Source organism: Triticum urartu, chromosome 4, assembly GCF_003073215.2.
Source record: "Triticum urartu cultivar G1812 chromosome 4, Tu2.1, whole genome shotgun sequence".
Lineage (NCBI taxonomy): Eukaryota > Viridiplantae > Streptophyta > Magnoliopsida > Poales > Poaceae > Triticum > Triticum urartu.
In genome coordinates, this window is record NC_053025.1 from 521,762,587 (window position 1) to 521,790,447 (window position 27,861).

Consider the following 27,861-nt stretch of genomic DNA (forward strand, 5'->3'; position numbering starts at 1 on the left):
ATGCCCAATAACGTTAGAGTTTTTTTATACAAACCATTGCGTGTGGTGTCTTAAGTGAAGATTGCACGGCACAATCAGCACACTAAGCAGTGTAAACTAAGAATGGAGTTCAATGGAGACATTCGCCCATGTGCGTAAACTCTCGCTGTCCTTGAGGGGTCTCTTACCTTGCCTTCCAAGCCCAGCCTGTTACACAGGCCCAAAGTCACAGCTGGGCCGAAGCAGGATGGCTACGGTGTGGTACCGCAGCCAGAGTAGGTGTCTGCCAACTGCCAGCTTTCCCCATTAAAAAAATCAAAACGGTGCCTGGCATTTTTTCACTTACCCCCTTCACCCTTGCCAGCAGCAGCCGAAAGGCGCAGCCCTTCCCCAATTCCGGCCACGCCCCAGCGCCTCCGCCTTCCCCCCTTCACTCCCCTCCCAGCTGCTCCGCCGCCGCCGTCCCCGTCTCCTCCGCCGCTCCCCGCCGGCCCAATATCCAGCCGCGCGCTTCCTCCCTAGCCCCCTTCCCCAGCGCCGCCGCCTCTTCCACCAACTCCATCCGCCAATCTAGAAAGAAACCCCTATTTGTTGCGCCACCGCCGCCCGCTTTGATTCGGCCGATCTGATCGGTCGCTGAGCCGATGGGCCGCGACGCCGAGGAAGCGTCCCAGCCGGCGTCGTCGCCGGAGTACGAGCAGGACGACGACGAGGAGGACTGCTACCTGAGCGATCAGGAGGACGATGCCCTAGAGGAGTCCGTCCTCCAGGTCCTCGAGGACGGCAACCTCGAGGACTGCCATTGGTCCTCCTCCTCCGTACGCGCCTCGCTTGCCCGTGTTCCTCCGGGCCCTCTCCGCCCATTGGCGCCCCCGATTGCTTCCCTTACTGACGGATTTCCCCCCCCCCCCCCCCACCCCCCTCCCCCCCCCCCCCCCCCCCCCCCCCCCCCCCCCCCCCCCCCCCCCCCCCCCCCCCCCCCCCCCTTGTTTGTGCTTGCTTGCAGGTGATCACCAAGGAATACCTCTTGGCGGCGCAGGTGACTATGTGGCCCGAGGGCTCCTCCCATTCTGTTTCCAGGCTGTAAGTGATTTCCGGATGCTGACGTTTGTTTTGTAAATTTATTCTGGCTGATTGGGGTCTGTAGAGGGAGGATCTGAGGAAGGTGATGGAGCTGCTAGGGTTAAAGGAGCACCACGCAAGGACGCTTCTGATCCACTACCGCTGGGATGTGGAGAGGATATTCGAGCTGCTCGATCAGAAGGGGAGGGATAAGCTCTTCTCCGAGGCTGGTATTCCTCTCGGAACCGCCAATAATGCTGGCTCGCCCTCTGCGACGGAGGTCACCTGCAATGTTTGCTACGATGATGTGCCCCTCTCGGCCGCTTCCCATATGGACTGCGGCCACAACTACTGCAATGAATGTGAGTACTGGTCGTTGAGAACACAGAAGTGCTTATTATGTATATGAAGCTTTGCATATGTATGTATTAGCTATAGCTTTTATATGCCGGTAGAACGATCGTATGATGGCATTTTCGGATGAATACTTTGCTTTTTGACCACCGTGCTGATCAGCAGTGTGATATTCATGTATTAGGAATGACAAATCAACAAACATCTTATTATCCTACTTACGAAGAAAATGGAGCAACTTATCATCTTCATTTATCTCTGTATCATTGTAGACCATCTGTACTTGTACTTCATGCACAAAATTAACCTAGGGAAGCAGGGGATATCACTTCCTAGTCGCAAGAATAATCATTATGTTACTTCATCTAATCTACTAGTCTATTATTACGAATTTTGGCTCTAAGTACCAGCGAAGAATATATCAACTACGCAAGTTTTTTATACTCTCTACCTCCATGCCAACCGCACCCTTGAATTAGCATTGCTATATCATTTATTCCTGAATAGCCACTAATATGTGCGTTTCATCAGGTTGGACAGAATATTTCATTGTGAAAATAAATGAGGGGCAGAGTCGGCGTGTCAAGTGCATGGCTCCAAAGTGCAATGCCATCTGTGATGAAGCGTTAGTCCGGAAGTTAGTAAGTGCAAAGCGCCCAGATATTGCTGAGCGCTTTGAAAGGTTTTTACTGGAATCTTATATCGAGGACAATGATACAGTCAAGTGGTGCCCCAGCACACCACATTGTGGAAATGCTATACGTGTCAAAGGTGATATTCATTGCGAAGTGGAATGTACATGTGGACGCCAGTTTTGTTTTAATTGCTCCTCAGAAGCACATTCCCCTTGTTCCTGCGTGATGTGGGAGCTCTGGATCAAGAAATGTCGTGATGAATCAGAGACTGTGAATTGGATAACAGTAAATACTAAGCCCTGTCCCAAGTGTCACAAACCCGTTGAGAAGAATGGTGGCTGCAACCTGGTTGCATGTATATGTGGACAAGCATTCTGGTGAGATTTCGTATTCCTCTTGAACATTTATGTTTTATTGCATACCATTCCATTTGTTGGCAGCTAATGATGCACTGTTGTTATATTGATGCCTTCTTTTATTTGTTATATTGGTACCTTCTTTTATCTTACTTGATACTTGTCCATACAAACTGAAAGCACCACATGTCTTGTCTTCTTCTCACTTTCCTGTTTTATGTAAGCGTGAGCATACCTTCCAATGAGTAATGATGTTCAAATGAATCGTAGAACAGAATGTGGTACGATGAGATAGAATGCAGCAGGGAAACAAAAATAGGGAGCAGATTACCTACCCCTAAGGGTCAAAGCAAGCCTTCAGTTCAGCTTGTTATTCTTACATTAAAGAATTAATCATATCTCCCCAAGTAGTATTGGAACGTACGACCAGTCAGTTAACAGTTGACTACTCTACCACTGAGCTACTGAGGAACAAGGGGGGTTCGAACTCCAGAGTTGAACTCCCGCTCTCAACCCTTGAACAAACTTGCTGGAATGATTGCCCTGGTCCTTGATCTTCGGGATGCAGAATAGGGGATCGCTTGGCACATGTTAGTTAGGACTCAGAACCAGTGAAACCCACCTTGGGTAAGGCGAAGTTCAGTTTGGAGATCTAATGATTCCTTATATCGTGTATCCTTGATTGATGCGGCCTCAAATGCTTCAATTGTATTTGTAGAGTATTCAGATATACCGAGTTACCAATTCAGCTCGGTCAGTACTATACTACTACTAGGATACTATTGTGATATAATTGTATGGTGGGCAGATAGTACTTTGATGCTGGTGAAGTACATACTGTTCTCTCTTTGATACCGATTGCTCTTTTGTAAGGACAGGTTTTATGACATATTTATAGCCCCATAATTTTTCTATAAAGATACAACCGCCTAGATTGTTAATGAAAATTGTTGGTAGTTGGAAATAATAGTTTGGTATCATGCTTTTACCAGTAATTCTTCTTTCTATAAAGATACAACCACCTAGATTGTTAATAAAAATTTGTTGGTAGTTGGAAATAATAGTTTGGTATCATGCTTTTACCAGTAATTCATAGCATATGGAGGAAAGTCTTGTAATGGTATAGGCGTATAGCTTATCTAACCTTAGTGTGGAAGTATTCTATCCATCATCCATAGCTCCTGCCCTGATCACGTATGCTACATACAGACTTATGGTGTGTGGATATAATAGCAAAAGCTGTACTCTGCCAATTGTGTAAGGACTAAGGAGACAGAGTATTATTGTTTCCTATTCAAGAATGCTCACTGCTAGAGGTAATGCTGGCAGTCTGGCACGTATCTGATCGGAAATCTAGATATCGCAGTAGGGTAATACAAGAGTCAATTGTACTGTCAAGGATCATTACAGGCCTTTATTAGCATGTGCCTGACAGGATATAAAAATATTTTAAGTTTGGTGTGTCATTCACGCTGCACCACCACTTACATGCTACGCTGACTAAGATGTTCTCCTCTCTTGTTTTTCTTTCTCGGTTTTTTCCTCTTCACTCCACTTGTTCTTAAGTTTGAGTTTTATTTTGCTGATTTTATGTATTTCGGATGCAGTTGGTTATGTGGTGGTGCTACTGGTAGAGATCACACATGGTCAAGCATTAGCGGCCACAGTTGTGGCCGATTCACAGAAGATCAGTCAACGAGAACTGAACAAGCAAGGCGAGACCTCTATCGATATATGCACTACCACAACAGATACAAGGCACATACTGATTCTCTTAAGCAGGAAGCAAAGCTTAAGCGTGACATCCAGTGGAAGATATCCATTTCTGAAAATAAGGAATCCAAGATAAAAGATTACTCTTGGGTGATAAATGGACTGAACAGGCTTTTCAGATCAAGGCGTGTTCTTTCATATTCTTATCCTTTTGCATTCTACATGTTTGGTGATGAGATCTTCAAGGATGAGATGACTCCTGAGGAAAGAGAACTCAAGCAGAATCTGTTTGAGGATCAGCAACAGCAATTAGAGTTCAATGTTGAAAGGTTATCTGGTTTCCTTGAGAAGGATTTTCAAAATTTTAGTGATGAGGAGGTTATGGATACAATGAAGCATGTTATCAATCTTTCCAATGTGGTAGATAGGCTCTGCAAGCAAATGTAAGAACTCTGCTCAACAAAGTCCCTGTCAGTTACCTTGAAACAAAAAAGTTTGGCCAGTGTTTTGTACTAACTGTGTATTGCTTTGCAGGTATCAGTGCATCGAGAATGATTTGTTATACCCTCTCCGCACGCCTCATAATATTGCCCCATACAAATCCAAGGGTCTTGATAGAGCCTCAGAGCTCCATATTTGTTTGGACTCTGCTGAACAAAGTTCGCCATCTACGAAGTGTAGTCAGGATGAACACAAGAGTCAACCTGGTTTATGTAGCGAACCAGGTATTTAACTTGCAATATTTCCTTCATACCAAGGCTTAAATTCATATGATAAGCATCACCATGTCCATACTACTCCCCCCGTTCGGAATTACTTGTCGCAGAAATGAATGTATCTAGATGTGTTTTAGTTCTAGATACATCCATTTCCGAGACAAGTAATTCCGAACGGAGGCAGTAGAAGTTAGGTATTGGCTGTTTCTGATTGCTTATATTTTAATTGAGATTAGCTGTTTCTGGTTGCTGATGCATATTTTACCATCCGCCCTAGGCTCATCTCTTACGGGAAAGCGACCTATTCTTCAGATGCACGGGTCAAGTTCCGACAACAGTGGACGCCCGTCTCACAAGAGAGAGAGAAGAGACGCTCATGGCGGCGGTGCTCTTTTCGATCTCAACGTGCCAGCCGAAGTGGCGGACAAGATCTGAAGCTCCAGTATCGGACAGAACATTCCGCTGCAACTGTACAGCTGACCTGTGTTTCTTCAGCTACATAAAGGAATTTGTGTTCTCTTTTGTTGCCCTGGGGCGCTTGCATGCGCCGCAACCTCACCCACCCTGGGGCTGTGATCCCGACCCGACCAATAGAGCAAGCAAACTTTCAACTTATCCTCTTGTATATCATGACATGACATGATCCCGTTGTGCATAGCTCCTATAATGCTAAATCTACCTGTTGAGCAAGAAGATAACTTTTTTTGGGAGAGAACTCTAGACATGTTTTACTATGTTTGTGCTGCAAATTGCAATTTATTGTAGAAGTAACTGCTTCAAGCTCTTTGGGACGCTGACTTTCTAAAATTGGAAACTGAATACTACCAGCTGGTTTAAAGTTGGGACTCCGTCTTGTGGTGGTAGTCAACCAGATGAGGTTCTTTAGGTCAGCTGATTGATTCCCATCCAGGCTCGCAAAAGTTTGAATCCTGGGAATGCGTTCCCGCTGAGGAATGCAAGATGCTGCCTGTGGAGGATTGCGGTGCGAGATGCACATCAGCATGTCTGTCGTTGAGGCATGTTTTACCCCGAGATTTTGTCAGCTCTGCTAGCTTCGAACATGCTGCCTTGGAAGTCAAGCTTTGGATTACGTGTTGAAACGTAGCCCCTTGGCTGCTCATGCAAAGGGACAGGCTGCATATGGGGTAAAATTTCGTGTTTTGACCCTTTTCTAATCTCTATTCGAGATCTGATCCTAGTTTGAAATTTTTTGAGATCTGGCCCTTTTGTTATCGTAAGGGTCCATAGCCTACCGCCAGGGACCTTGGTGATAGAAAACACCCGTACCGCCAAACAGAATGACGGTAGCATGTACAACCCTATCGTTAAGGTGTTCGGCGATGGGCACGAACACACACTGTGTTCAATACTTAACAAATTTTTGCGGTAGAGCATGCAACCCTACCGCCATGGACCCTGGCGGTAGCAAAAGGATCAGATTTCGAAAAAAATCAAACTAAGATCAGATTTCGAATAGGTATCGAAAGAGGGTCAAAACACGAAATTTTGCCACATATGGCGACCCGATGGTACCGAGGATGCGCTTGTACCACGCGCATCACCTGAGAATCTACCGGCGCGTGAAAGAACACTCCATGTTGTCCTCTCCCGTGCTTTCCTTTGGATTTGTGTCGTCCGTCCTCTCTATTCGCTAGGTAAGCTATCTAATGGAAAATGCTCGAGCTCTGCACGCCCATTGACTTCCAGATAGGACACCGTTGCCACGGTCGTAGCAGTTGGTAAGCTCTAGGCGTTTAGCGCGCTCTCTGACAGCTTGGAAGACCGATGAGAAGAATCTTTCCCGGATCTCGAACTGAGGAGGCTTCAGTAATCAAATGCCGCCGGAGCTGGTTTCCTATGCGCGCTTGCACATCACGCTGCATCGGTGTGGTTCCTTTCCTTGCTTCACCTGCTCTTTCCAGCGGCTATTCTACCACTCGGCACCGGTCCAAGAGCACATGAGACCCCCGGCATGTCTGTCGCCGGGACGGTTCTTTAATCACTCCACTGAGATTCGAATAGCTTCTCTTAATCGAGGCCGCTTTGTCGTTATTACGTACGGGCGCAGCTCCCCTAGGTTGTCATTGACAGCATCATTGGGGATAGACGGGGAGTGTATCTTATCTTACTGCTCATGCTAATGATCATTGTGAACCAAGTGGGACAAGGAACGTCTCCTTTCTTCTTACTCTTCGCCAGTTCCGACAATACATCCATTTATGCGACAAGTAATTTTAGACGGAGGGAGTAACAGATATCCAAAAGCCCTTCATTTGCCAACACATAGCAAAAAACCAGAGAGTGCAAAACTTACTACCAGCAGGAGCATATATACCGAACGTACCTTTTCCGTTAGCCATCAAGTCTCTGTTGTGCGATGCGATAAATACTGCCAGTGCAGAAGCAAGTACCGTCTCTTATCATACACATATATAGCACGATGCACAAAAGATTGGTCCAGCAGAACGAATAGTCGTGCAAGGAAAAAAATGCCCTGGGCTAATAATGCTCTCTAGGTACGTACTACGTGCACCGTGGTGGAGGGCGCGTGCGATTGCGACGTGGGGGCGCCGGGCCGGATCATGCTTGAGGAACAGTTGAGTGAGGGGCGCGACCAAACCCACAGCTAAAACTGCAGTGGGATTCCGTGACAAGCAGCTACATGACATTTGGGGCCCGGACGCCCGGTTAGGGTACATGAGGGATGGGGCTGGGCAAGGCATCCACCGAATCCAGCCAGTGCACGCCTCCTATCCCATCCCATCCCATCCCATGTAGCGTTTGGCGTGTATGCTGCTTGCCCCAAGGCTCAACCAGCTCTGGGACAATTGACACGATCCAACCAAGTGTATGCATCCATGTAACGTAAGCGCTCACATATGGAGTTAGACCATCAATGTACGTGCAGCAATATATATTTCCTTCGTGTTCACGTTCTAACCTTTTCTTTTCTAAATCGGAAGTGTAATATAAGAGCGTTTTTTTACACTAGTGACATGAGACGGAGGGAGTACTATATAAGCGCGTTTTAGTGTTGATTCATTCATTTCAGTCCGTGTGTAATGGGATCGGACGATGATGACGACGTGCGTCGCACCTCTTTAAGAGAAACAACAACACTATTGACTGCATAACAAAACTACACTTGTCATCATCGTCCGGAGCCGCCACCCGGAGCCACATGTTGTATGATGCGATTGCTTTATAATATAAAACAGGGAAACCTCTTATCGTCAGAACGACATGGGGAGGATCCGAAGATGAAAGAAAAAAAGAGAAACAACAACATCATTGACTGCATAACAAAACTACACTTGTCATCATCGTCCGGAGCCGCCACCCGGAGCCACATGTTGTATGATGCGATTGCTTTGTAATATAAAACAGGGAAACCTCTTATCGTCAGAACGACATGGGGAGGATCCGAGATGAAAGAAAAAAGAGAAACAACAACACCATTAACTGCATAACAAAACTACACTTGTCATCATCGTCCGGAGCCGCCACCTGGAGCCACTGACGCACCACCTCCACCTCCAGGGAGCTGAGCCGCCGTGCAAAGACCAGCAACCCGCCCCAACCCATATAGGGCCCAAAGGGGCCTAGATATGGGCCGAGCGGGCGCCGCTGAACCCGCACCACCATGCCGCCCCACGACCAACAATCGCGCCACCGCACCGAGGGCACCCGAGGCTCGCGGGATCCTCGCCGCGAGCCGCACTGCTGCCATCAGGAGACCACTCGCCCCCTTCCACGCGATCAGGTAAGACCGGTCCGCCACCAGCAGCACCGCGCGGGCAAGGCCTGACGGTCCACTCCGACGATGGTGGCAGGGGAGACGGACTTGAGGAGAGGGGAGGGGTTCGCCCGTCGCCCAGGGGTGGCGAGCGAGCGAACCGGGGGAGGGGGAAGATGTTGTTCTTCCGCTGCTTTCTGTTAAATTTAATTGAAGCCAACAATTTGCTGGATGTAAAAAAAACATCTTATATTTGTGAACAGAGAGTGGTAAAAACTACATTGGAGTTGAACCAACTATTTTTGCGTGTGCACGTAGGATAGGTCTAGCGGGACACGGTCCCGGTCGCTGTGGATATCTTGTGAGCCTGACCGCGGGGTACTACTGGTGTCAGCGAGTAGTAAGATACAGTAGCACATGTGGTGAGCGTGTCACATGACCTGCCAAAGTTGTTTCTCACGGAGGTCAAGCCGCAGCAGCGGAGGCAGCGCATGAGGGCAAAGGAGCGCCTGTTTCGAGGTGAAAAGAGGACAGATTCACCGCAGTCAACAGTGGACGTGTGCCTGTGCCTGCCCCTTTCCTTGGCCGCTTTCTCCGGGGTTTTGGACTCCCTCCCTCTCTGCGATCTCCACCGTCCACGCCCCCTGCTCGCTCGTGTCCGGTGCGTAGACACACAGGACGACTTCCATCAATTGCCTCGGCAGCGAGCAGCGTAGCGTAGCAGAGTCTTCACATTCACAGGCAGGTCAAAGAACGGAGCCATGCATGTTACTGTGCCTGCCTGCATGCTGACTTGCAGCGCTGTTTTTTTACCTCCCCTGCCATATCAGCTCATCATTACCACCCTTCAGGCAAAACCTGCATAATGCGTACGAAAATGCAACCGTATCCTCCTTTTCACCGAGAGCAAAACTCCTTTGAGTTACTATTAGATAACCCAAGCTAGGTGGCACATGATTAAGGTGGACGATGCTTCGGTGCCTTAAGGCACTTATCTTTGTGTCTATGACATATGGGTCCAACAAATGGTTGGTCCACATGTCAATAACCCAAAGACAGGTGACTTTAAGGCATCGAAGGTGCGTCCGATTAAGGTGGTAGGAAGGATTCAGTTAACCCATGAGCATTTGATCTGAACACCTGACGTAACAAGAGAGTAAAAAGGCGAGCAGCCTTGCACCGCACGGAGCAACATAGCATGTGGGGATAAATAAAGAAGAAAAGAGTTTCCAGATCTGGATAGAAGAGAGTCGCCCGCCGGGAGCCCTCACCTCGCCTCACCTCTAGTCCAGTCCAGTAATAATAACAATAAAAACTTTGCATAGAAAAGGAGCGAGGTTGGTAAGTTTTTGGCCAGGCATAAACATACGTCGCCACCATAAACAAAGCATCGGAACAGCCGGACAGAGCAGAGGACCGATCGTCGATCGGAATAGGCGTACGATTCCCATAGGCAGCAGTACCCTCTCCCTCCGGTAGCACTTGCCCTCACCGCACCTCCCTCAAGTTCATCCGTCGCCCTCACGCTCCACGCACGCACGCGGCCACCGAGAGAAGCAGAAGCAGCTCCGGGACAAGGGAAGGGGGACATTCACAAGGCAGCCCGGCCCGGTGGTTCCGTCGGTTAGGTGATCAGCTCCTCGGCAACAACTCCGAGAAACCCCGCCTCCTTGTGGACGATTTTTGCGTCAGGTGAGATTCCTCTTCCTCTCCATTATAGGAGAGCGTCCCTCATTACCCCCCTCTCTTTCCTGTGGGTTTCTGGCCTGTGTGTGATGTGGCTGCAGATTTCTTTCAGGTTTTAGCTTGGCTGGGTTCGCCTGCGAGATCAGGCCGGAGGAGAGGAGCCGTTCTTGAGCTCGGCTGCGCCGGCCTGCTGCAGTGGAGTGGCTCAGCAATGAGTCGCAGCTGCTCCAAGAGGTTCGCACCATGTGGCATTATGCGTCTGAAACATGCTTGCGGTTTCTTTACAGCACCCTGTGTTGGATTCTGGATGATATGATTCTGCATTTCTTAGGTAGAAGAAGCACCCGTTGCCGAACTCGCATCAGCGCTGGTTTTGTTCTAGGAGAATTAATAATGCTCAGAATGGAGAGCGTGGATTCGCCCTCTCCGAGGTGCTATGCTCAGCATCAACAGGTATCCAGAGATGAAATGCGCCCTTAATTCTTGCGCCATTGTTTTTCCTCTTATTAATGTGCATACGCAGAGTCAGTTTCCCTGTCAAATTGTGGCAGCAGCTAATCCTGGGATATTTTTCTCTATCTATCATTTTTCCTTCCTGTACAATTTCTCCATCTCTGAGCCACTTTGTTCTGTCAAGGATCAGGACCGTCTTGGTACTGTATTTGCTAGATACCTTGAGCTCGGGGTACATGTGTTTTTTACTGCAAATATCTCATACTTCTCCCTGCCTCACCATTTTCTGTGTGTTTTTTTCTTTCCTTTTTTGCAAGAATGATGGGGAACCGAAGGACCATAAGAGCACCAGTAAAAGGCAGTCACACAGCACTGAGATTCCATGCTCTTTGGTACAAGAGGTAAATGATTGAAATCAACAAAAATCCCATTTTGGCTCACTACTACTGCATTCCATGGCATATGGCCCATGCCGGACCTCTCTTATTAATTGCTTTCGACTTGCTTGATTGTTTCTTAGTTGCTCGTGATTCTGACTTGTCCCTCTTCTCTTAAATGCCATATCCATGGGCTAATTTGGCCAATTATACGAATTTCTGTAGGAAAATGTCAATTATACAAATTTTGAGATTCAGTTCTTGTTCATCACTTGTGTCCATACTTGGTAGACAATATTACATGAAAAAAATTACTCAGTTGCGGCGAGTAAAAAATGAATTCCAAATTTGAGAAATTTAAGGTGCACACAAGCTCGTTATCCCAGTACAGTATAGCACCAGAGAATCAGTTGGACTGTATGTTTGTTGACATATATGGTTGTACTTCAATTCGGTTCAGAAACTCATGATGATGCTACTCCTGCAGGTCCAGCACCTTGAGAAGCGACTAAATGATCAATTTGCCATGCGGCGCGCTCTAGAGAAAGCATTAGGTCACAAGCCCTGTGCTATCAATTTATCGAGAGACTGCTACATTCCAAAGGTATTTTTTTTCCTGATATAGTGATGCCGGAAGAATCAGAAAGTTCAGAGTTAATGTTGTATGCACCTCTTTTTGGAGGGCAGTATGTTTGAATTCTTGATTCGAAAAAACTATCTTTCATGTCATGCCAGCCAGCCGAGAAGCTCATAAAGGAGATTGCGGTACTGGAGCTAGAAGTCATATGCTTGGAGCAGCATCTCCTGACGCTCTACCGGCAGGCCTTTGACCAACAATTGTGCAGCACGGTTTCTGCTTGTGACATGGAGAGAAGAAACAGGCAATCGACAAGGTCGTTTTCCGGCACACTCTCTGAAACTTCGGCGCACGATTTCTCAACCCCAAAGAAGCAACAGTTGGTGCAGTCCAGCCGCATGGTTCAGGCACGCAGGTCGACAACGGCAGCGCTTAATACTGAACCCGGCATTTCACGGCACAATGACAGCAAGACCATTATCGGGCGCAGCCATTCCTCGCTCCTGCCGCGTTCCATCTGCTCGGCTAGAGTATCTCCTTCAGCGAACAATCTCGCTAGAGCTCTTAAACCATGTCATACCTCGCCTCTAACGTTCGTTGAGGTACATAACAATGCCTGAAAACTCTCGTCATGTGTAACCAGCTTATATGATCTTGTAGCAATGTTGATACTAAACATCGCTTTTATGATGCAGGAGGGCAAGTGCATGGATACCAGTGTTGTGAGCTTAGCAGATATCCTGGGTACCAGGATTGCAGATCATGTCCCTCAAACACCTAACAAGATATCCGAGGACATGATCAAATGCATTGCTGGCATATACATCAGGCTCAGAGATGTTAGCGCCGTGCAACGCTCCTTCTTCCCCTCACCATGCTCGTCCTTTTCATCGGCGAGTGGGATCTCTTCCAAATTTACTGGGGATATATGGAGCCCCAGATGCAGGAAAGAGAGCTTCATCGAGGCATGGCAGGACAGCTCATTCAGTTCAGGTGATTTGGGCCAGCAATGTGATTCTGTGATTGAGGTGTCTGCTCTCTGCAAGGGGGCCCAGAGGTCTGCCGATGTGAAAGACATGTTGTGTAAATACAAGTGAGTATTTTTTTTCATGCCATATCGATGTGTTTCAGTCCATATATTGAGCAAATTATCCATACATCTGTTTGTATTTGACTGACTGTTGTGTTGTCACTCTGCAGATCACTTGTTCAGCTGCTAGAAACGGTTGATCTCGGTGGAATGAAGAATGAAGAAAAGCTCGCTTTCTGGATCAATGTGCACAATGCCATGATGATGCATGTAATGCAACTATAGTTCCTTAGCCTGTACTCATATATCTGACCATATTCTTAGTCCTAACATGGTTATTTTTTCAGGCTCATGTTGAATACGGGATCCCGCAGAGCAACAGCAAGAGAATGCTGCTTACCAAGGTCATACCCACATCTAACAGGAACCTCCTTAGATATAACAGCACCTGCTCATGCCATCTCAAAATTTTAACCTGGCAAACATTTTTGCACCACAGGTATCCTACATCATCAATGGCCAGAGGGTGAACGCAGAGTTGATCGAGTACCAGATCTTGTGCTGCCGAGTACACTCTTCCGGACAGGTCCAGAATTCTACCTCCTCTTCTCAATTCCCAAACTCCATTTTCTTTTGCTAGTTGGCATTGCAAATAATGGTTCTGATTAGCTCTGCTTCCCTTTTGAAATTCTGCAGTGGTTCAGGCTGCTCCTGTACCCGAGATGGAAGCCCAGGGACAAGGACGAGCTGCAGGGGTTCGCCGTCGACCGGCCGGAGCCTCTGGTGCACTTCGCGCTGTCCTCCGGGAGCCACTCGGATCCAGTGGTACGTACGTGCGCGCATGATTTCTTGTCTGCAACAGCGCATGGAGCTGACGGATCGCGTCGTCTCGTGTTGATCGTGGTCAGGTGCGGCTGTACAGCCCGAAGCGGGTGTTCCAGCAGCTGGAGGCGGCCAAGGAGGAGTTCATCCGGGGCAACGTGGGCGTGCGCGGGTCGGGGCGCGGCAGGAGCAGGGTGGTCCTGCCCAAGGTGCTCGAGTCGTACGCTCGGGACGCCGGGCTGGCCGCGCAGGAGCTGCTGCGCGTGGTGGAGCCGTGCCTCCCGGAGGGCCTCCGGGCGGCGGTGCGGCAGCAGGGGAGGCCGCGCGGCGGCGGCGGCGGCGGCGTGGAGTGGAGGCCCCACAACATGGCCTTCAGGTACGCGCTGGCGCGGGAGCTGGTGGCGGTCGGGTCCCCGGCCGGCGTGCCGCAGGCGGTGACGCCTTTGGTTGCACGATCCCATGAGCCATGATGATGATGGTGGTACGGCGTGGTGCTTGGCTGCTTGCTCCGTGCAAGAGTCCAAGAGATGCACCGGGAGGGAGATTCAGATCTGCAGTCATCTTCTGGGCGTGATCCTGTTGGATGTACAGGGAGAATGGTTGGATACGGGGCATACGGCCAAGGCGCGAGGACTGCATGCGTGCGTGTCGACGCGTATGTCTGTTGCGATGTCATTCGTCGACACGCGCTCGCGCTAGCACGGCAATTTACAACATGCTCGGTCGTGTACATGGAGAAAACTCGATTTCCAGCAGGGGGAGCCTCTCTGCATGACTCCTCCCTCAACTTTTGTGCGCTGCACCCCTCCTAACGCCAGCTCCGACACACGATACGTTCGTTTTGTCTAGATTTCATCTGTTCAGATGGCAATGAGGTCGTGTCCGTCTGAATTTATGGATGCGCCGGGCATTGCGCCCAATGCGCGGCCGCGTCTGGTCCGTGTGCATGTAAATCTGAAAACAATAAAAGATGTAGCTAAATGACAGCTGTCATAGTTCACACCAGCGGCAACGGCTCACACCAGTTCATGCCGGCCGGCAACAAAGGCAGCGGCCTGCAAAATAATCATCTTTCATTTTCACGCCGGCAACAAAGCCAGCGCGCGGCACACTATCCAGCCTTCAAAATGGAAATGGTTTTTGACACCGGCAACAAGATCAGGGGTACACGAGCCAGCTTTCAAAATGAACCAAGTTTTTGGCGCCGACAACAAAGCCAGCAGCCGGCACACCAGTCAGCTTTCAAAATGAACAAGTTTTTGGCGCCGGCAACAAAGCCAGTAGCCGACACACCAGCCAGCCTTCAAAATGAACGACCATAGTCCACGGTCGAGTTCTCGCCTAGTTCAGGCCGTCACGGACAAACATCTCCTTCTGTCGGTTCGTGAACCAAGCCTTCCTCTTCTACGACAGGTTGTTCTGGTCGACGCTCATGATCGCGAGTGTCACCTCTTTCAGTATTTTAGTGTAAATTAGATAATTGCCCGTTGTGACGGGTAGGAATATTCTAATATGTTAGTCTGTGATTTATTTGCCCATATTAATATGATTATGTAAATATATGTTTATCGAATCCTGCTCGTGATTAACACTTATTAGCTTACTAAATACACTATAATTTTATTTGGTAGTTTTGTTTTAAGGAAAATCGATGAAACGACCCAGATATATGAGGAAAAAAAATCAAAATAGAGAGAGGGCCGAAAGTTCCTAAGGTTGGGCGAAGGACGAGGTGGACCATATACCTTACATTCCTTTGGGATAGAAGAAAAGAGTAGAAACACCGGGCTTTTAAATTTGTGAAACACCGATGAAATTAAAATCACGTGAAAATACATTAGGCTTTTCAGATGAAAACACGTCAGTGCTCAATTAGATTTAATAATATATCACACGTAAAATATATGCACCGATTTTGATATTCTTTTTTTCATGTCAATAGATGCAGATACTCACATACACGTACGCGCACTCACCTCTATGAACACACACCATATCCCTATATGCACCTTTGAAAGATTGAACCGGCCACGTCGACAAAGGACAAAGGACGGGGGGGGGGGGGGGGGGGGGGGGGGGGGGGGGGGGGGGGGGGGGGGGGGGGGGCATTTGCCCCCGCCCCAATCTTGCTCTTCTCACTTAGGGCCTGTTTGGTTTCAAATAAGTCACCAACTTATAAGTCGAAAAGTGAAAAAATGATTTATTTTGCCAAACAGACTCATCTTATAAGTCACCCCCAACTTATAAGTCATAAGTTGCTTCATCCCAACTTAAAACTTATAAGGCCCTCCACTATGTAGGCCAAAAGAGGTGCCAAATTCAGATTTCATGCATTTGGCATCGATGCCCTCCGTTGCCAACTCGGTGTCCCAAAAAAATTTCAGGGCATCGGAGCAAGCACTTGCTCCGACGCCAAATTCATTCACGCGATAAAAAATGGGCATGCGTACGAGAGGAAGACGCTGGTAGTTGGTTGATTGACTTGTTTTCCTTTGTTTATAGTACATGTGGGTCAGTCTGCAGACAGTGCCAAACTATCCCACGCTGTGAGAGCGGTGCCAAAAGTTTTTCACTTGGCATCGATGCCTGCGTGGCATACTGTTCAGAAGTATGGGATCCGGCACATAGTGGAAGGCCTAAGTCACCCCCTTTTTCGTGGGTCCCACCACTTTTACATAAAAAATTTCAGGGCATCGGAGCAAGCACTTGCTCCGACGCCAAATTCATTCACGCGATAAAAAATGGGCATGCGTACGAGAGGAAGACGCTGGTAGTTGGTTGATTGACTTGTTTTCCTTTGTTTATAGTACATGTGGGTCAGTCTGCAGACAGTGCCAAACTATCCCACGCTGTGAGAGCGGTGCCAAAAGTTTTTCACTTGGCATCGATGCCTGCGTGGCATACTGTTCAGAAGTATGGGATCCGGCACATAGTGGAAGGCGTAAGTCACCCCCTTTTTCGTGGGTCCCACCACTTTTACATAAAAAACAAGATTGAAAGGTGTGGTCAGGTGACTTATAAGTCAGATGACAACCAAACAGGCATGACTGTCATTGGTTTTAAGTCACCTAACTTATAAGTCAAATGATTTATTGGAACCAAACGGGATGGAAACTCGAACCTGCGACCTACAGATTCAAAGCGCATGCTCCCAGCCACTCCACCTGACTAGCATTCCTTCTACTAGCAAACAAACGCGCACTTATAATAACTTAGTACAACCGTACAACCAGAATTACACACTGTAGTGAACATCTTAAAAGAAATTGTAGATTTTTTCTGAAAGTGTATATTTTGAAAAAGTGCGACCATTTTTTTCATTTCTAAACATACTTTGTACACAGGAACATATTCTGTACAAAAAAGTGTATATTTTTTGTACACAATGTTCTGAATCTTGAAGACAAATTTGAAGCACAAACATTTTTTGAATCTTCAGAACAAATTTAGAAATGGAGAACAAATTTGGAAGCGCGAACAATTTTTAAAGCACGAACATTTTTTGAATCTTGAGAAAATTTTGAAAACTCCCGAACAAATTTGGAAGCGCGAACAATTTTTTAAAGCACAAACTTTTTTTAAACTCGAGATTTTTTTTGAAATAGAGAACAATTTTGAAAAATCCCGAACAAATTTGGAAGCATGATTTTTTTTTGGAAAATGTGAACAAAATTGGAAGTCTGAACAATTTTTTAAAGCACGAACATTTTTTGAATCTTGAAAACATATTTTGAAACGGAGAGAAATATTTAAAAATCCCGAACAAATTTGGAAGCGCGAACATTTTTTGAATATGTGAACAAAAAATTGAAATTCAGTACATTTTCTGAATTTTAGAAGTTTTGTACTTTTTTGTGTAACGAGAACAAATTTTGAATTTTGAGAACATTTTTTCAAAAACTGAACATTTTTTGGGAACACGAACAAAATTTAAATTTTTGATTTTTTAAAGGAAGAGAAGAAAAGGAAAGGAAATAAAAAAGAAATTCATAAACATTTTGTAAAACAAAGAACATATTCTGAAAAAAAAGTAAACTTGAAAAAGAAAGTGAAACAAGAAACAAAAAACGAAAAAATGAAAAAGAAACAGAAACGAAAAAAAGAGAAATAAAAAAACAATAGAAAGCCGAAAAAGAACCAGATAAAAACGATACAGGAAAAAAACCCGGTTCAGGGAACCTTCTGGAAGGTTCCCAAAACTGGTTGGGACGCATTATGTGTGGGCCGGCCCATTTCTGTCGCTAGCTGCGCTGCCCCTGTGCGATCGCTCAACAGTTTGCCGCAGCGAGCGGCGAATAGGATTTTCCCTCCAGGTGTCCCTTCGATAACTCGCCGGTCTATCTATGTGGGCCTTGGTCCATACGGAGTAGAGAAGGGAAAACACACAAAAGGGAAACTGGAAAAAGAGAGAAAAAATATAAATAATTGGCAATAATAGTAAAATATTATCATTTTTTGCGGAAATGAAAAATGTTTGTGAGTTCTAAAAAATGTCCCATAATTAAAAACAATGTTCCAGAATTTAAAAATGTCTCTAAATTTCAAAAAATATATTCAATAATATCAAATGGTTTGTGAATTAAAAAAATCATTGAATTAAAAAATGTTCATGCATTTAAAAAGTTTGAAAAATTAAAAAGATGTTAACAAATTTTGGAAAGTGTTTATGAATGTTAATATTTGGAAATTCTGAAAATATAGAATACGTTAGAAAATGATATTATTTTTAAAAATTTCTGTGAATTTAATGATTGTTCTAAAATTTAAAAATATCTGAAGTTTAAAAATTGTTTCGAAATTTTTAAAATATTTCTAATATTCAATTATTTAAAAGCAAATAAAAATAAAAATGCGAAAATAAGAAAACAAAAGAAGACTAGTAGAAAAACAAACAAACTGGAACGTTGCAAAACAGGTTTGGGAATCCTTGGGATTATATGACATAATATTGAGGGCTCTTAACACTGACCGTTCGGGTTCAGTGGTGATGGAGGAACTTCTCAGGTACCCAGTGAAGAAATCACCTGTTCTCGGTCAGTTGGGGCTGCAGGAAACGATTGCGGTGGCAGCCTGGTATATTTGGTGGGAGCGTCGTGAGCAAGTTAAAGGAGAAAGAATTAAACCCGCACCAAGTACAGCTTTTGCCATTCAGGCCATCTCTGTGAATCATGCTAACCGAACGCCCAAACAGACTACTACTGAATATTGGCAGAGACCAACACCAGGTACATATAAACTTAACATAGATGCGTCTTTTTTCGAGGATGGCAGTGGTGCGGCAGCGGCGATTCTGCGTAATTCCAGGGAAGAAGCTATGGCTGGGATTTCAGAACTGATCGACAACACAATTAGTCTGCAAGCGGCCGAAGCAATTGCACTAAGGAGTGGATTAAAACTGATAGACAGACTGGGCTGCCGTATTGTACAGATAGAGTCTGATTGTCTTGAGTTAGTGCAAGCATGCAATAGAGATTCGGAAATCTGGAGCCCTCACTCGGCGATACTAGCTGATTGCTTTCTTTTAGCGCATAACATTTCGGGGATCAACTTCGAACACTGCCAAGAGAAGCCAATGGAGTAGCCCATTTTCTTGCTAGAAGATGCTATGATTCTAAAATTTGTGAGGACTGGGTAGATGTAACGCCTGCTTTTCTTTTACCTCTTGTACTTCATGATGTTACTTTACCCCAAATTGAATAAAATGCCATGAGGCGTTCCCATAAAAAAAAAAACTGGAACGTTGCGGGGGACAATATTATTTGGTGCTTATTGGTACATAGTGTACACTGCTCCAGTTGTCATATTAAGTTGCCCGGCCCATACTGTTCCTTTCAACCAATTTTGCGAAGCTTATAGAAATTTTCGGCCTTATTTATTTATTGGGAAATACTTACCATCAACCAGTGGATAACTGGGCCGCGTCCGTCACCTTCCCTGTGTGACACGTGTCCCGTATACCATCGTTCAATAAATTTGCTTTTGCAACAGGAGCTATGCTTCCGAAACATATGCAGTGTTGCAATACTCTATGACGGGTCTACGTTTTACAACAAAACCTTTCTTGCGAATTTTTTCCGCAACAAGAACTCAGTTGCAAAACTTTTTTACAACAAAACCTCAGTTGCAAAAAAGTACAAGAAAATTGATGTTGCAAAAAAATCCGCAACATGACCTGTGTTGCAGAAATAAGTCCGCAACAAGACATGCGTTGCAAAAATAATTCCGCAACTTGACCCGTGTTGCAGAAATAATTCCACAACAAGACCTGTGTTGTAGAATGATGGCACGTTCGGCTGTATGACGCGGTAAATCCGACGGCTCGCGACCCAGCTGATCTTTAGCACGCCCCTTATTTATTTACTTAGGCTTGTCCTTTTTTATTTTATTTATTTTACTTAACTATTTATTATTTTTAAAATAAATTTATTAACATTTCTAGTTTATTATCAATTGATGAACATTTTTTTATCAATTCGGGAACATTTTTCATATTTGAGAACATTTGTTTAAATCAATGAACATTTTTAAAATTATGATTTTTTTAAATTCGTGAACAATGTTTAAACAAACGAATATTTTTAAATTTCCGAGTATTTGTTCAAAATTTTAACAATTTTCCAATTAACAACATTTTTTTTAAATTTCCTGAACATTTTCGAAAATCAGCCTACATTTCTTGGGTATAGGAGTTTTCTTTTGGAGGGGAAAAGAACTTTCATTAATTAACCTGAATCAGAGTGATCGTAGCTATACCGCTGTTTTAATACAAGCATGGCCAATTCTACGACTGGTTAGTAGACGTTTGCATGATCATGACTGCGACCTCCAAAGTTTCTGTCTCGAGGAGCAGTCAATGGCGGGGGGGGGGGGGGGGGGGGGGGGGGGGGGAGGGGTTGTCAGGGGCCCCGGCCCCGGCCAACATTAAGATTTTCCCACTACATCAGTGATTACTTGATCGTGCAGCCGAATCACGGTGCGATGACGGATCCAAATTGGTGCAGCGGGTGTCTGGGCGGCGGGGCTAGGTGGCTGGATAGTGGCGGGGTTAGGGGTGGACAGACGAACGGCGGCGGAAGATTTTCCGGATGAAATCACCGACGATAGTAGGCGAGTAGAGGAGCAGGCGTGGCGCGGGAAGTTTCACGAAGCAATTGGGGTTGCGCGCGTTTTGCTTGAGTGGCCCAAGTGATGCACTTGATGTCTTATTACATCATGAGAAAATTCCGAGTAAAATTTGCACCCACGCCATTTGTGGGAGCATCGTTTTTATGTCTCGGTGATGTTAATAAAATCAGTGGTATTCCTAACCCACCAGGGTTCAAATCCTGGTACTCGCATTATTCCTGGATTTATTTTACGATTTCCGGCGATGCGCTTTCAGTGGGAGGAGACGTTCCCATCGACGACGAGGCGCCTACGATGACTTCGTAAATCTCAAGATGATATGCCGGCTCAGTCTCTCGAAGGTGCTCATAGGGGTAGAGTGTGCGTGTGTGCGTTCATAGGGATGAGTGTATGCGCGTGTTTATGAGCGTTTGTGTCTGTACTGATGCTAAAAAAAATCAGTTATTTTTTTTACATCTACATCATCCACGCCGGGAAAAGGATTGCGGACACAAACGGCGATGACTGTTTTTTGTTTGCCTCTTGGCGTCCAAGAAAGAAACGAGCTTCGCTTGGTTTGACTTTGATTTTTAAACCCGGCTGCTGTTTTGCGCGCGCCGAGCCGCCCACGTTATTGACCCGCTTGAGACCTCCGAGCTAAGACGTCGTCGCGCAGTGCGCACGAAACCAGCCGCTTCCCTTTTGTTGCCGCCGCACATAGTTTTCGCCTTGAATTCAACCCAACCATCCGCCACCTCCATGCCTGTTCAGTGCTCCGTATGTATATATTAGATCATCGATGAGCTAAGCGGACCAACACAACATGGCCACGCCGTCCGTTTCTGGCTCGTCAGGAGCTCCAAAGGTCGCGCAAGCCGACCTATATAAGCGCCTCCGCTCCAGCTTGGCATCAAATCACGACCAACACGCACCGGATCTTGAGTTCTTGACCGACCAAACCATTCAGTGCTCGCGCTCACTCACGCATCATAGCCAAATTAAGCGGGAAGGAAGGAAGGAAGGAAGGAAGGGAGGAAGCCATGTCCGCCGCGGAGGGAGCCGTCGTCTTCAGCGAGGAGAAGGAGGCGCTGGTGCTCAAGTCATGGGCCATCATGAAGAAGGATTCCGCCAACCTCGGGCTCCGCTTCTTCCTCAAGTACGTACCCTGCCATTTCTTACATTACATGTAGAGGCACAATGAAGCCCCGATGCATCTCCTTGACATGCATGCTGCGTGCCGGTGCCTCCAGGATCTTTGAGATCGCGCCGTCGGCGAGGCAGATGTTCCCGTTCCTGCGCGACTCCGACGTGCCGCTGGAGACCAACCCCAAGCTCAAGACCCACGCCGTGTCCGTCTTCGTCATGGTAATACACCATGGATCTCCCAACGATCTACTCCTACTTACTATATTTACATATGCTTCCATGGCTGACCAATGTGTATGTGCATCCATGTGTTGCGATGAATCGCGCAGACGTGCGAGGCGGCTGCGCAGCTGCGGAAAGCCGGGAAGATCACGGTGAGGGAGACCACCCTGAAGAGGCTGGGCGGCACGCACTTGAAATACGGCGTGGCAGATGGCCACTTTGAGGTATGTTCACTTGCACCGTCAGCCTCGTGACTTGTTATAGCATGGGGTTCGTGTTTGATTTTGCATTGCATTTCAACTTGTCCGCTCACACGCTTCTTCTTCTGGTCACAGGTGACGCGGTTCGCTCTGCTCGAGACGATCAAGGAGGCGCTTCCGGCGGACATGTGGGGGCCGGAGATGAGGAACGCGTGGGGCGAGGCCTACGACCAACTGGTCGCGGCCATCAAACAAGAGATGAAGCCCTCCGAGTAGCTCATCCACTGTGTTGTGTTTGTATTGTGTGTTTATGTGTACTGACGCCTATTGTAAAATGAGCATTCAATAAAGGAACAAATTGTGCATGAGGTTTACCCCGTTCTTCAGAGTTTTTTTTTGTAGAAATAGTACTTCAGAGTTTTTTGTTTGTTTGAGGAACTCTACTTTTTTTTTGAGAAATCTTGAGGAACTCTACTTTAAAGGTTATTAGTTAGGGCCTGTTCGGCAACTGCCCAACTCCCAGCTTCTTTGAATCCGCGAGCGGATCTGTCCCGAACGACCTGGCTCCAGGAGGCTAGCTCCTGGATCTGAGACGGGTCGTAGTACAAAAACTGGGAGCTGGTAGTTCATGGATCCCAAAATTCATAAAACTTGGAGTTTGACTTATTTAAGACGAGCTGCCACCGCGAAGTGAAAGAAAACGTTTCGTCCAGCGAATAAAAAACATGAGCGACTCCCTTCCCTCCCTACCAGGCCAGAAACAAGCTTAATGGGCCGGCCAGCTACAAGCCCAGCACCAGCGAATCCGCGTTTTTCGTTGGGAAGCTGGAAGTAAGATCCTGTAGCCGGATTTGAGGATTTCTAGGCGCTGGAGAGTCGCCGAACATGCTCTTAGTCTATAAAGGGAACTCTACTTTAGAGGGGACCTCCTATATGCCGCTCGTTGCGAGTGATCGAACACGGCACCTCGCATCAGTCAACACAAGTACCTAGCCAGTATAGTTTCTAAGATTTCATGTCATAAAAGGTAGCCTGGCATATATGAACTATAAGCCGCAACAAAGACCGTATTTTAAAAAAATCAAACGTGACTTCCTTTTTGGAAAAAGTAAATATTTTTTGAAACGCAACCATTTTATAATTTTTGATTTTTTTTTAAAAAACTAGAACATTGTATGAAAACGCAAAAAAAAGGAATAAAAAGGAAAAAAATTAAAATTGCGAACAATTTGTTTTTAAATGCGAACACTTCCAAATTGGTTATTTTTTTTTTAAAAAATAGATTTAGTAATTTCAAACATTTTAAGAAAATGAATACCAGAAAAAAACGGATTTTTGAACGCTTTTTGCAAAAACAGAACAGAATTGAAAACCCGAACATTTTTCAAAAATTACGTACTTTTTAAAAGCAAACACTTTCTGTAAATACGATCATTTTTTGCAATTGCGAACATTTCAAAAAAACAGGAACACTTTTTAGCACACGAACATTTTTTAAAAAGTTGTGAAAATTTTAAACAAAAGCATTCACAACATTTTCTGAAAAACAAGAACTTTGTTGAAAATCACGTACATTTTTTGAATTGACAAACATTTTTTTAAAAAGAGCCATTTTTTGGAATGTCGAACATTTTTAAAAGCTATAACATTTTTTAAAATTTTGGAATAATTTTCGAATATGAACTTAGTTTGAAAAAGATAAAATAACCTTGAAAAGTAGAAAATAAAAAAGAAACATAAAATGAAAAAAAGAAAAGAAATAAGAAAAAGAAACAGAAATAAAAAAACGAAAAAAAACAGAAAACCCGGTTCAAAGAACCTTCTAGGAGGTTCCCAAAACCGGCTGGCCAGTGCACTGTCTACGCAAAAGCTGGGCCTGCCCACTGCTCTGTCTCCCTGTGCGAAGCGTCCACAGTTTGATGCAAAGCGCGTCCACTTTAGAGGTTAGTCTAGACTACCAGATCAAAACTCCAGAATGCAGCTCCTTTCACGGCCCGCTGACTAGAAATTTCCAGTGGCAGAGGTGGGCTGTTTATCCGATTGCCCCCATGGTCAGCTGGACCCATATCTGGGCTCGACGTGAGCGGGCCGTGAAAGGAGCTGATTTGGGGACTTAAAACATTGAACCACGCAGACCCATAGGGACGTTTTTTATATGGACTTAATGTATGCATGTGTTATTTTTATTGGTTAAAACTAACTTCTCCTAAAAATTGCCCCATAATTTATGATAATGTTATAGAATAGACATCCCGTGATGCGTCAGATTCCACACTCAAATATTAAAATAGTGACGTGGGGCAATACCCGTGGGGCATATTGTTCGCTCCCATGCACCCTCATAAAGAACGGGGCAATCACTCGCAGCTATATACCCTTCCGGGGAACGTTTCCCGTGTGTAAGAGCATCTCTAGCAGATTTTTTAAAAATTGACCCTTAAAAACGCGTATAAGGTGCATTATAAACCATTTTTAGGTGTGACATTGCCCCAGGCAAAGCAGGCCCCGTAAATAAAATTGTATCCCACTATATTCTTCTTTTCCTACCGTCCCGACAAAGCCCGCCTCCGGCCACGGCGTGCCTCACCCCGCGTGCTACCTGGCTCGCCTGCCCGTCCCCACTGAGTCCGGCACCGCCCGCCGCCACGCAAGCTCCCCTGCGCCCCCTCCCCCCCTCCCCCCCGCCCTTCTCCAGCGCCGGCCCGCCCCGATTCAGGCCGTCGGTGGCTTGCTCCACTCCGTGGACGGCCTCGCCTCGGCAGTGGATGTCGAGCCGGCCGCAATCCGGACCGGCAGCAACAAATTCCGTCGTGCGGCGGCTTCTTCCGACGTGCTGCGACATATTCCGGCGAGTTCCGACGACGTTTCTGCTCCGACGAGGTTTGACCGGTTTACAGATTGAAATGTATACTGCCTTCGAAACTATACATATGATGTTCTCGCGGATGGATTTTCAATGCCCTTTAAAAAGTTTAAGGGCCGAACGAATTTCACGGGATCTGCTAGGTGTCATTTTTTCGTTCGAAACTACACATACCTCTTTTTTACGGGTTTGATCACTTTAAGGGATATGCTAGAGATGCTCTAGCACGACAACCCCTAGATCTAGCTTGGTAATTACTGGAAGCATATATAACAACTAATTTGGGTAGCATGGAAATTCAACCTGATGTAGCATGATAAATCTTCAACATGTGGGCTACTTCCCCCCTTTTTTTTAATTTTTTATTTCGGCAATTCTCGCTGTTGCAGCATAGCAAATCCGTGAAACGCATGTCAATTATCTTTGTTATAGCATGACAAAACTCCTGAAATGCATCGCAATTTTCGCTGAGCAGGCGATCTGAAGGCCCTCCATTCCCTATCCAACGGTTCAGATTAGTCCGATTGAACTGGAAAAAAAAATCATATCATATAACTCACGCATGGGTGCTCCCACAAAACTGATGGTCCCAAGAAGATTGCACACATCCATTATTGTACTAGCCAATTGTGGACAGATCATGATCATCCCGCCAAAAACAGCTGTAATTGGCCCTGCATGCGACGCCGCGGCCCTGGCCATGCTTCATGTGTCGTATTCCGTCGTGTGCCACGACGGCGCGCGCTGTATCGATATGGCTAAAAAGGTTGGTCTCAGTCCTGGTGTCGTGGTTCGGCCACGAAAGCGTTGCACCCTTGTCAAGATTGAGGACTCGGCCAGATTCACGAGTTCGTGCACGTTTTTTGCACGTTTTTGTTAACACGTCGAAAGCAAAAGATCAAAGCAAACGTGTATAGCACCTGTAGTTGCCACTCGTACCTAGGATCTGATCCTGGGTACCCATAGGAACGAGATATACGTGGGTCGGGGTGAACTGGACGTGCCTTGGCGTGTCCGCCCCAGACAGGGCTGGTTATCAGGTGTGCCAGACAATCTCAATGTTTAAGCTGTTTTTTTAATAATGGTGAATTTTCATTAACTTAAAATGAAGCATCCCTAAAAAGGCTTAAAATGAAGCATCACAAACATATAATAAATACACACCCTGCATTTGCATAATTAGGATGCACACAACTAATATCATCACACGCATAAATGAACATACTCACAAAGCAAAATCATACACGACCAAAGCTATGTGTAGGCGAGGAAATAAAAACCCTAGATCAATCAGATCCGTGATTGGCAAACTACACGGTGACCATATCAACACCAATCATCTTATGAAACCACAAAGACGATGAGTTTTTTGAGTGACAATGCTTTTAGAAACGGAGCGAGACCTTCAAGCGCCGCCAGTCACCGCATCCAACCACCAAAGGCCGGAATCAAAATTTTCACCCTCAATAACCAGTCCGAGCATGTCCAAGCTATTCCTACAACAAGGTACGACATAAAAGCATCATCATTGTCAGGTATAACCACCTCGGGTTAGACCTAGGCTTTCACCCCGAAACTCGAGACCGGGTGCTTGAGTAGCACCACCATTGAAGTCACTCACGTGTTGTCACCACCACTTTTCCGTGACATAGTAGCTCATGTGATGTGATTGCCGTTGTTGCACAACCATCCCTCTGCGTCAAGTCGTCGTCAACATTTTGCATTTCACTGCATTAACGATTCTCGAGGGGGGGGGGGACACTCATGAAGAACTTTCGGTGGCCACCGCAACCTAGCGAGGCCGCCAATTGTCCGACCTGGATCAGCACAAGGTGAGCGATAGGAGATGGCTTGTAGCCTTAGGTGGGATGGTTGGAACTCATTTTCCACGCAACTGTCGTACGTCGGCGTCCAACAAGAGACACGATGAACATCATGCCTTTGATTCCTGGAGATACGACATGAGGGGGAACTGAAGCATGGGTTCATTTGCTATGTGCCGTCAGGCAGTAGCAGACGTTGTATGACATTGCTCAGTCAGCAGGGACGCGCGCCGCAGCAACCCGTCACTAGGCTTCGGGTCTGGGAGTTACATGAGGAGGGAAGGAGGGAGGCCAGGGGAGGAGTGGGGCACAACCTAGAGATCCCATCGCCTCCAGCCAGCCAACAAGAGGCTACCGCAAGGCAATTTCGAGGACAGAAGTGGCCAAAGGATGTTGTTTGGGTTGGCTTTGAGGGTTCGGTTGGATGCCGTTTTTTATCCAGTCGTATGGGAAGGATTTGAGGGGTGTCCATCTTAACGTTTGAGAAGGATTTATGAGATCCGGATGTATTTCGAAAGGCGCAACAAATGCTGGTGATGCTATCAGTGATAAGAGCATCTCCAGGGTAGACCCTCAAATCGCCCGCAAACGTCCGGACCGAGCTGTCCGACCACCACAAGCCATCCAATATTGTCCCGCATTTGTTCGCGGACCAGACTGGGTGTCCATTTTCCTGCAAACCGGAAGCAAACCAGGGGACTTTACGGGAGGCTGGACACCCGCTACGAAGGACCCTGAGACCCCTGGGCTACCCAAAAGCAAGGTGGAGCCCGCGCAATTGGAGTGTTCCACACTGTTTTCACGGCAAAATCCCCTTTCTCCACCCTCTCTGATACAATCATGCCGCTCTCGACCCCGATTCCCGCCTTTTTCGTCGCCACCGTTAATGCATGGACCCGTACGAAAAGCTACCGGAGACGACATAGGTGGAGGATCCTAAGAAGGTGGCCGCCCTAAACATCAACTAGGCAACACGACAAACCTGCCACCTCAAAGCGAAGGTAAAT

General features: G+C 46.4%; 3 protein-coding genes across 4 annotated transcripts; all 3 read left to right on the forward strand.

Moving 5' to 3' along the window:
- The first annotated feature begins 318 nt into the window (after positions 1-318).
- On the forward strand, positions 319-5,547 carry LOC125552410 (probable E3 ubiquitin-protein ligase ARI2). The gene is made up of 7 exons (XM_048715956.1): positions 319-797; positions 986-1,018; positions 1,127-1,403; positions 1,927-2,407; positions 3,994-4,542; positions 4,634-4,824; positions 5,093-5,547. Exons 1-7 carry the CDS (start codon positions 624-626, stop codon positions 5,248-5,250), a joined length of 1,863 nt encoding a protein of 620 aa, XP_048571913.1. The 5' UTR covers positions 319-623; the 3' UTR covers positions 5,251-5,547.
- Positions 5,548-9,824: 4,277 nt separating this feature from the next.
- On the forward strand, positions 9,825-14,492 carry LOC125552411. Of its 2 annotated transcripts, none has more exons than XM_048715958.1 (12): positions 9,825-10,243; positions 10,339-10,471; positions 10,569-10,690; positions 11,008-11,091; positions 11,555-11,671; positions 11,803-12,246; positions 12,340-12,737; positions 12,845-12,944; positions 13,022-13,078; positions 13,174-13,260; positions 13,371-13,499; positions 13,583-14,492. In XM_048715958.1, the coding sequence occupies exons 3-12, from the start codon at positions 10,631-10,633 to the stop codon at positions 13,964-13,966; spliced, it is 1,860 nt and encodes a 619-aa protein (XP_048571915.1). In that variant the 5' UTR covers positions 9,825-10,243; positions 10,339-10,471; positions 10,569-10,630; the 3' UTR covers positions 13,967-14,492. The 2 variants fall into 2 exon arrangements, with proteins under 2 accessions (XP_048571915.1, XP_048571914.1); XM_048715957.1 differs by having other exon boundaries at positions 10,350-10,471.
- Positions 14,493-21,506: 7,014 nt separating this feature from the next.
- Positions 21,507-22,542, forward strand: LOC125554048 (non-symbiotic hemoglobin). Its single transcript, XM_048717673.1, has 4 exons — positions 21,507-21,756; positions 21,851-21,965; positions 22,076-22,192; positions 22,304-22,542. The coding sequence occupies exons 1-4, from the start codon at positions 21,641-21,643 to the stop codon at positions 22,442-22,444; spliced, it is 489 nt and encodes a 162-aa protein (XP_048573630.1). The 5' UTR covers positions 21,507-21,640; the 3' UTR covers positions 22,445-22,542.
- The last annotated feature ends 5,319 nt before the right edge of the window (positions 22,543-27,861 follow it).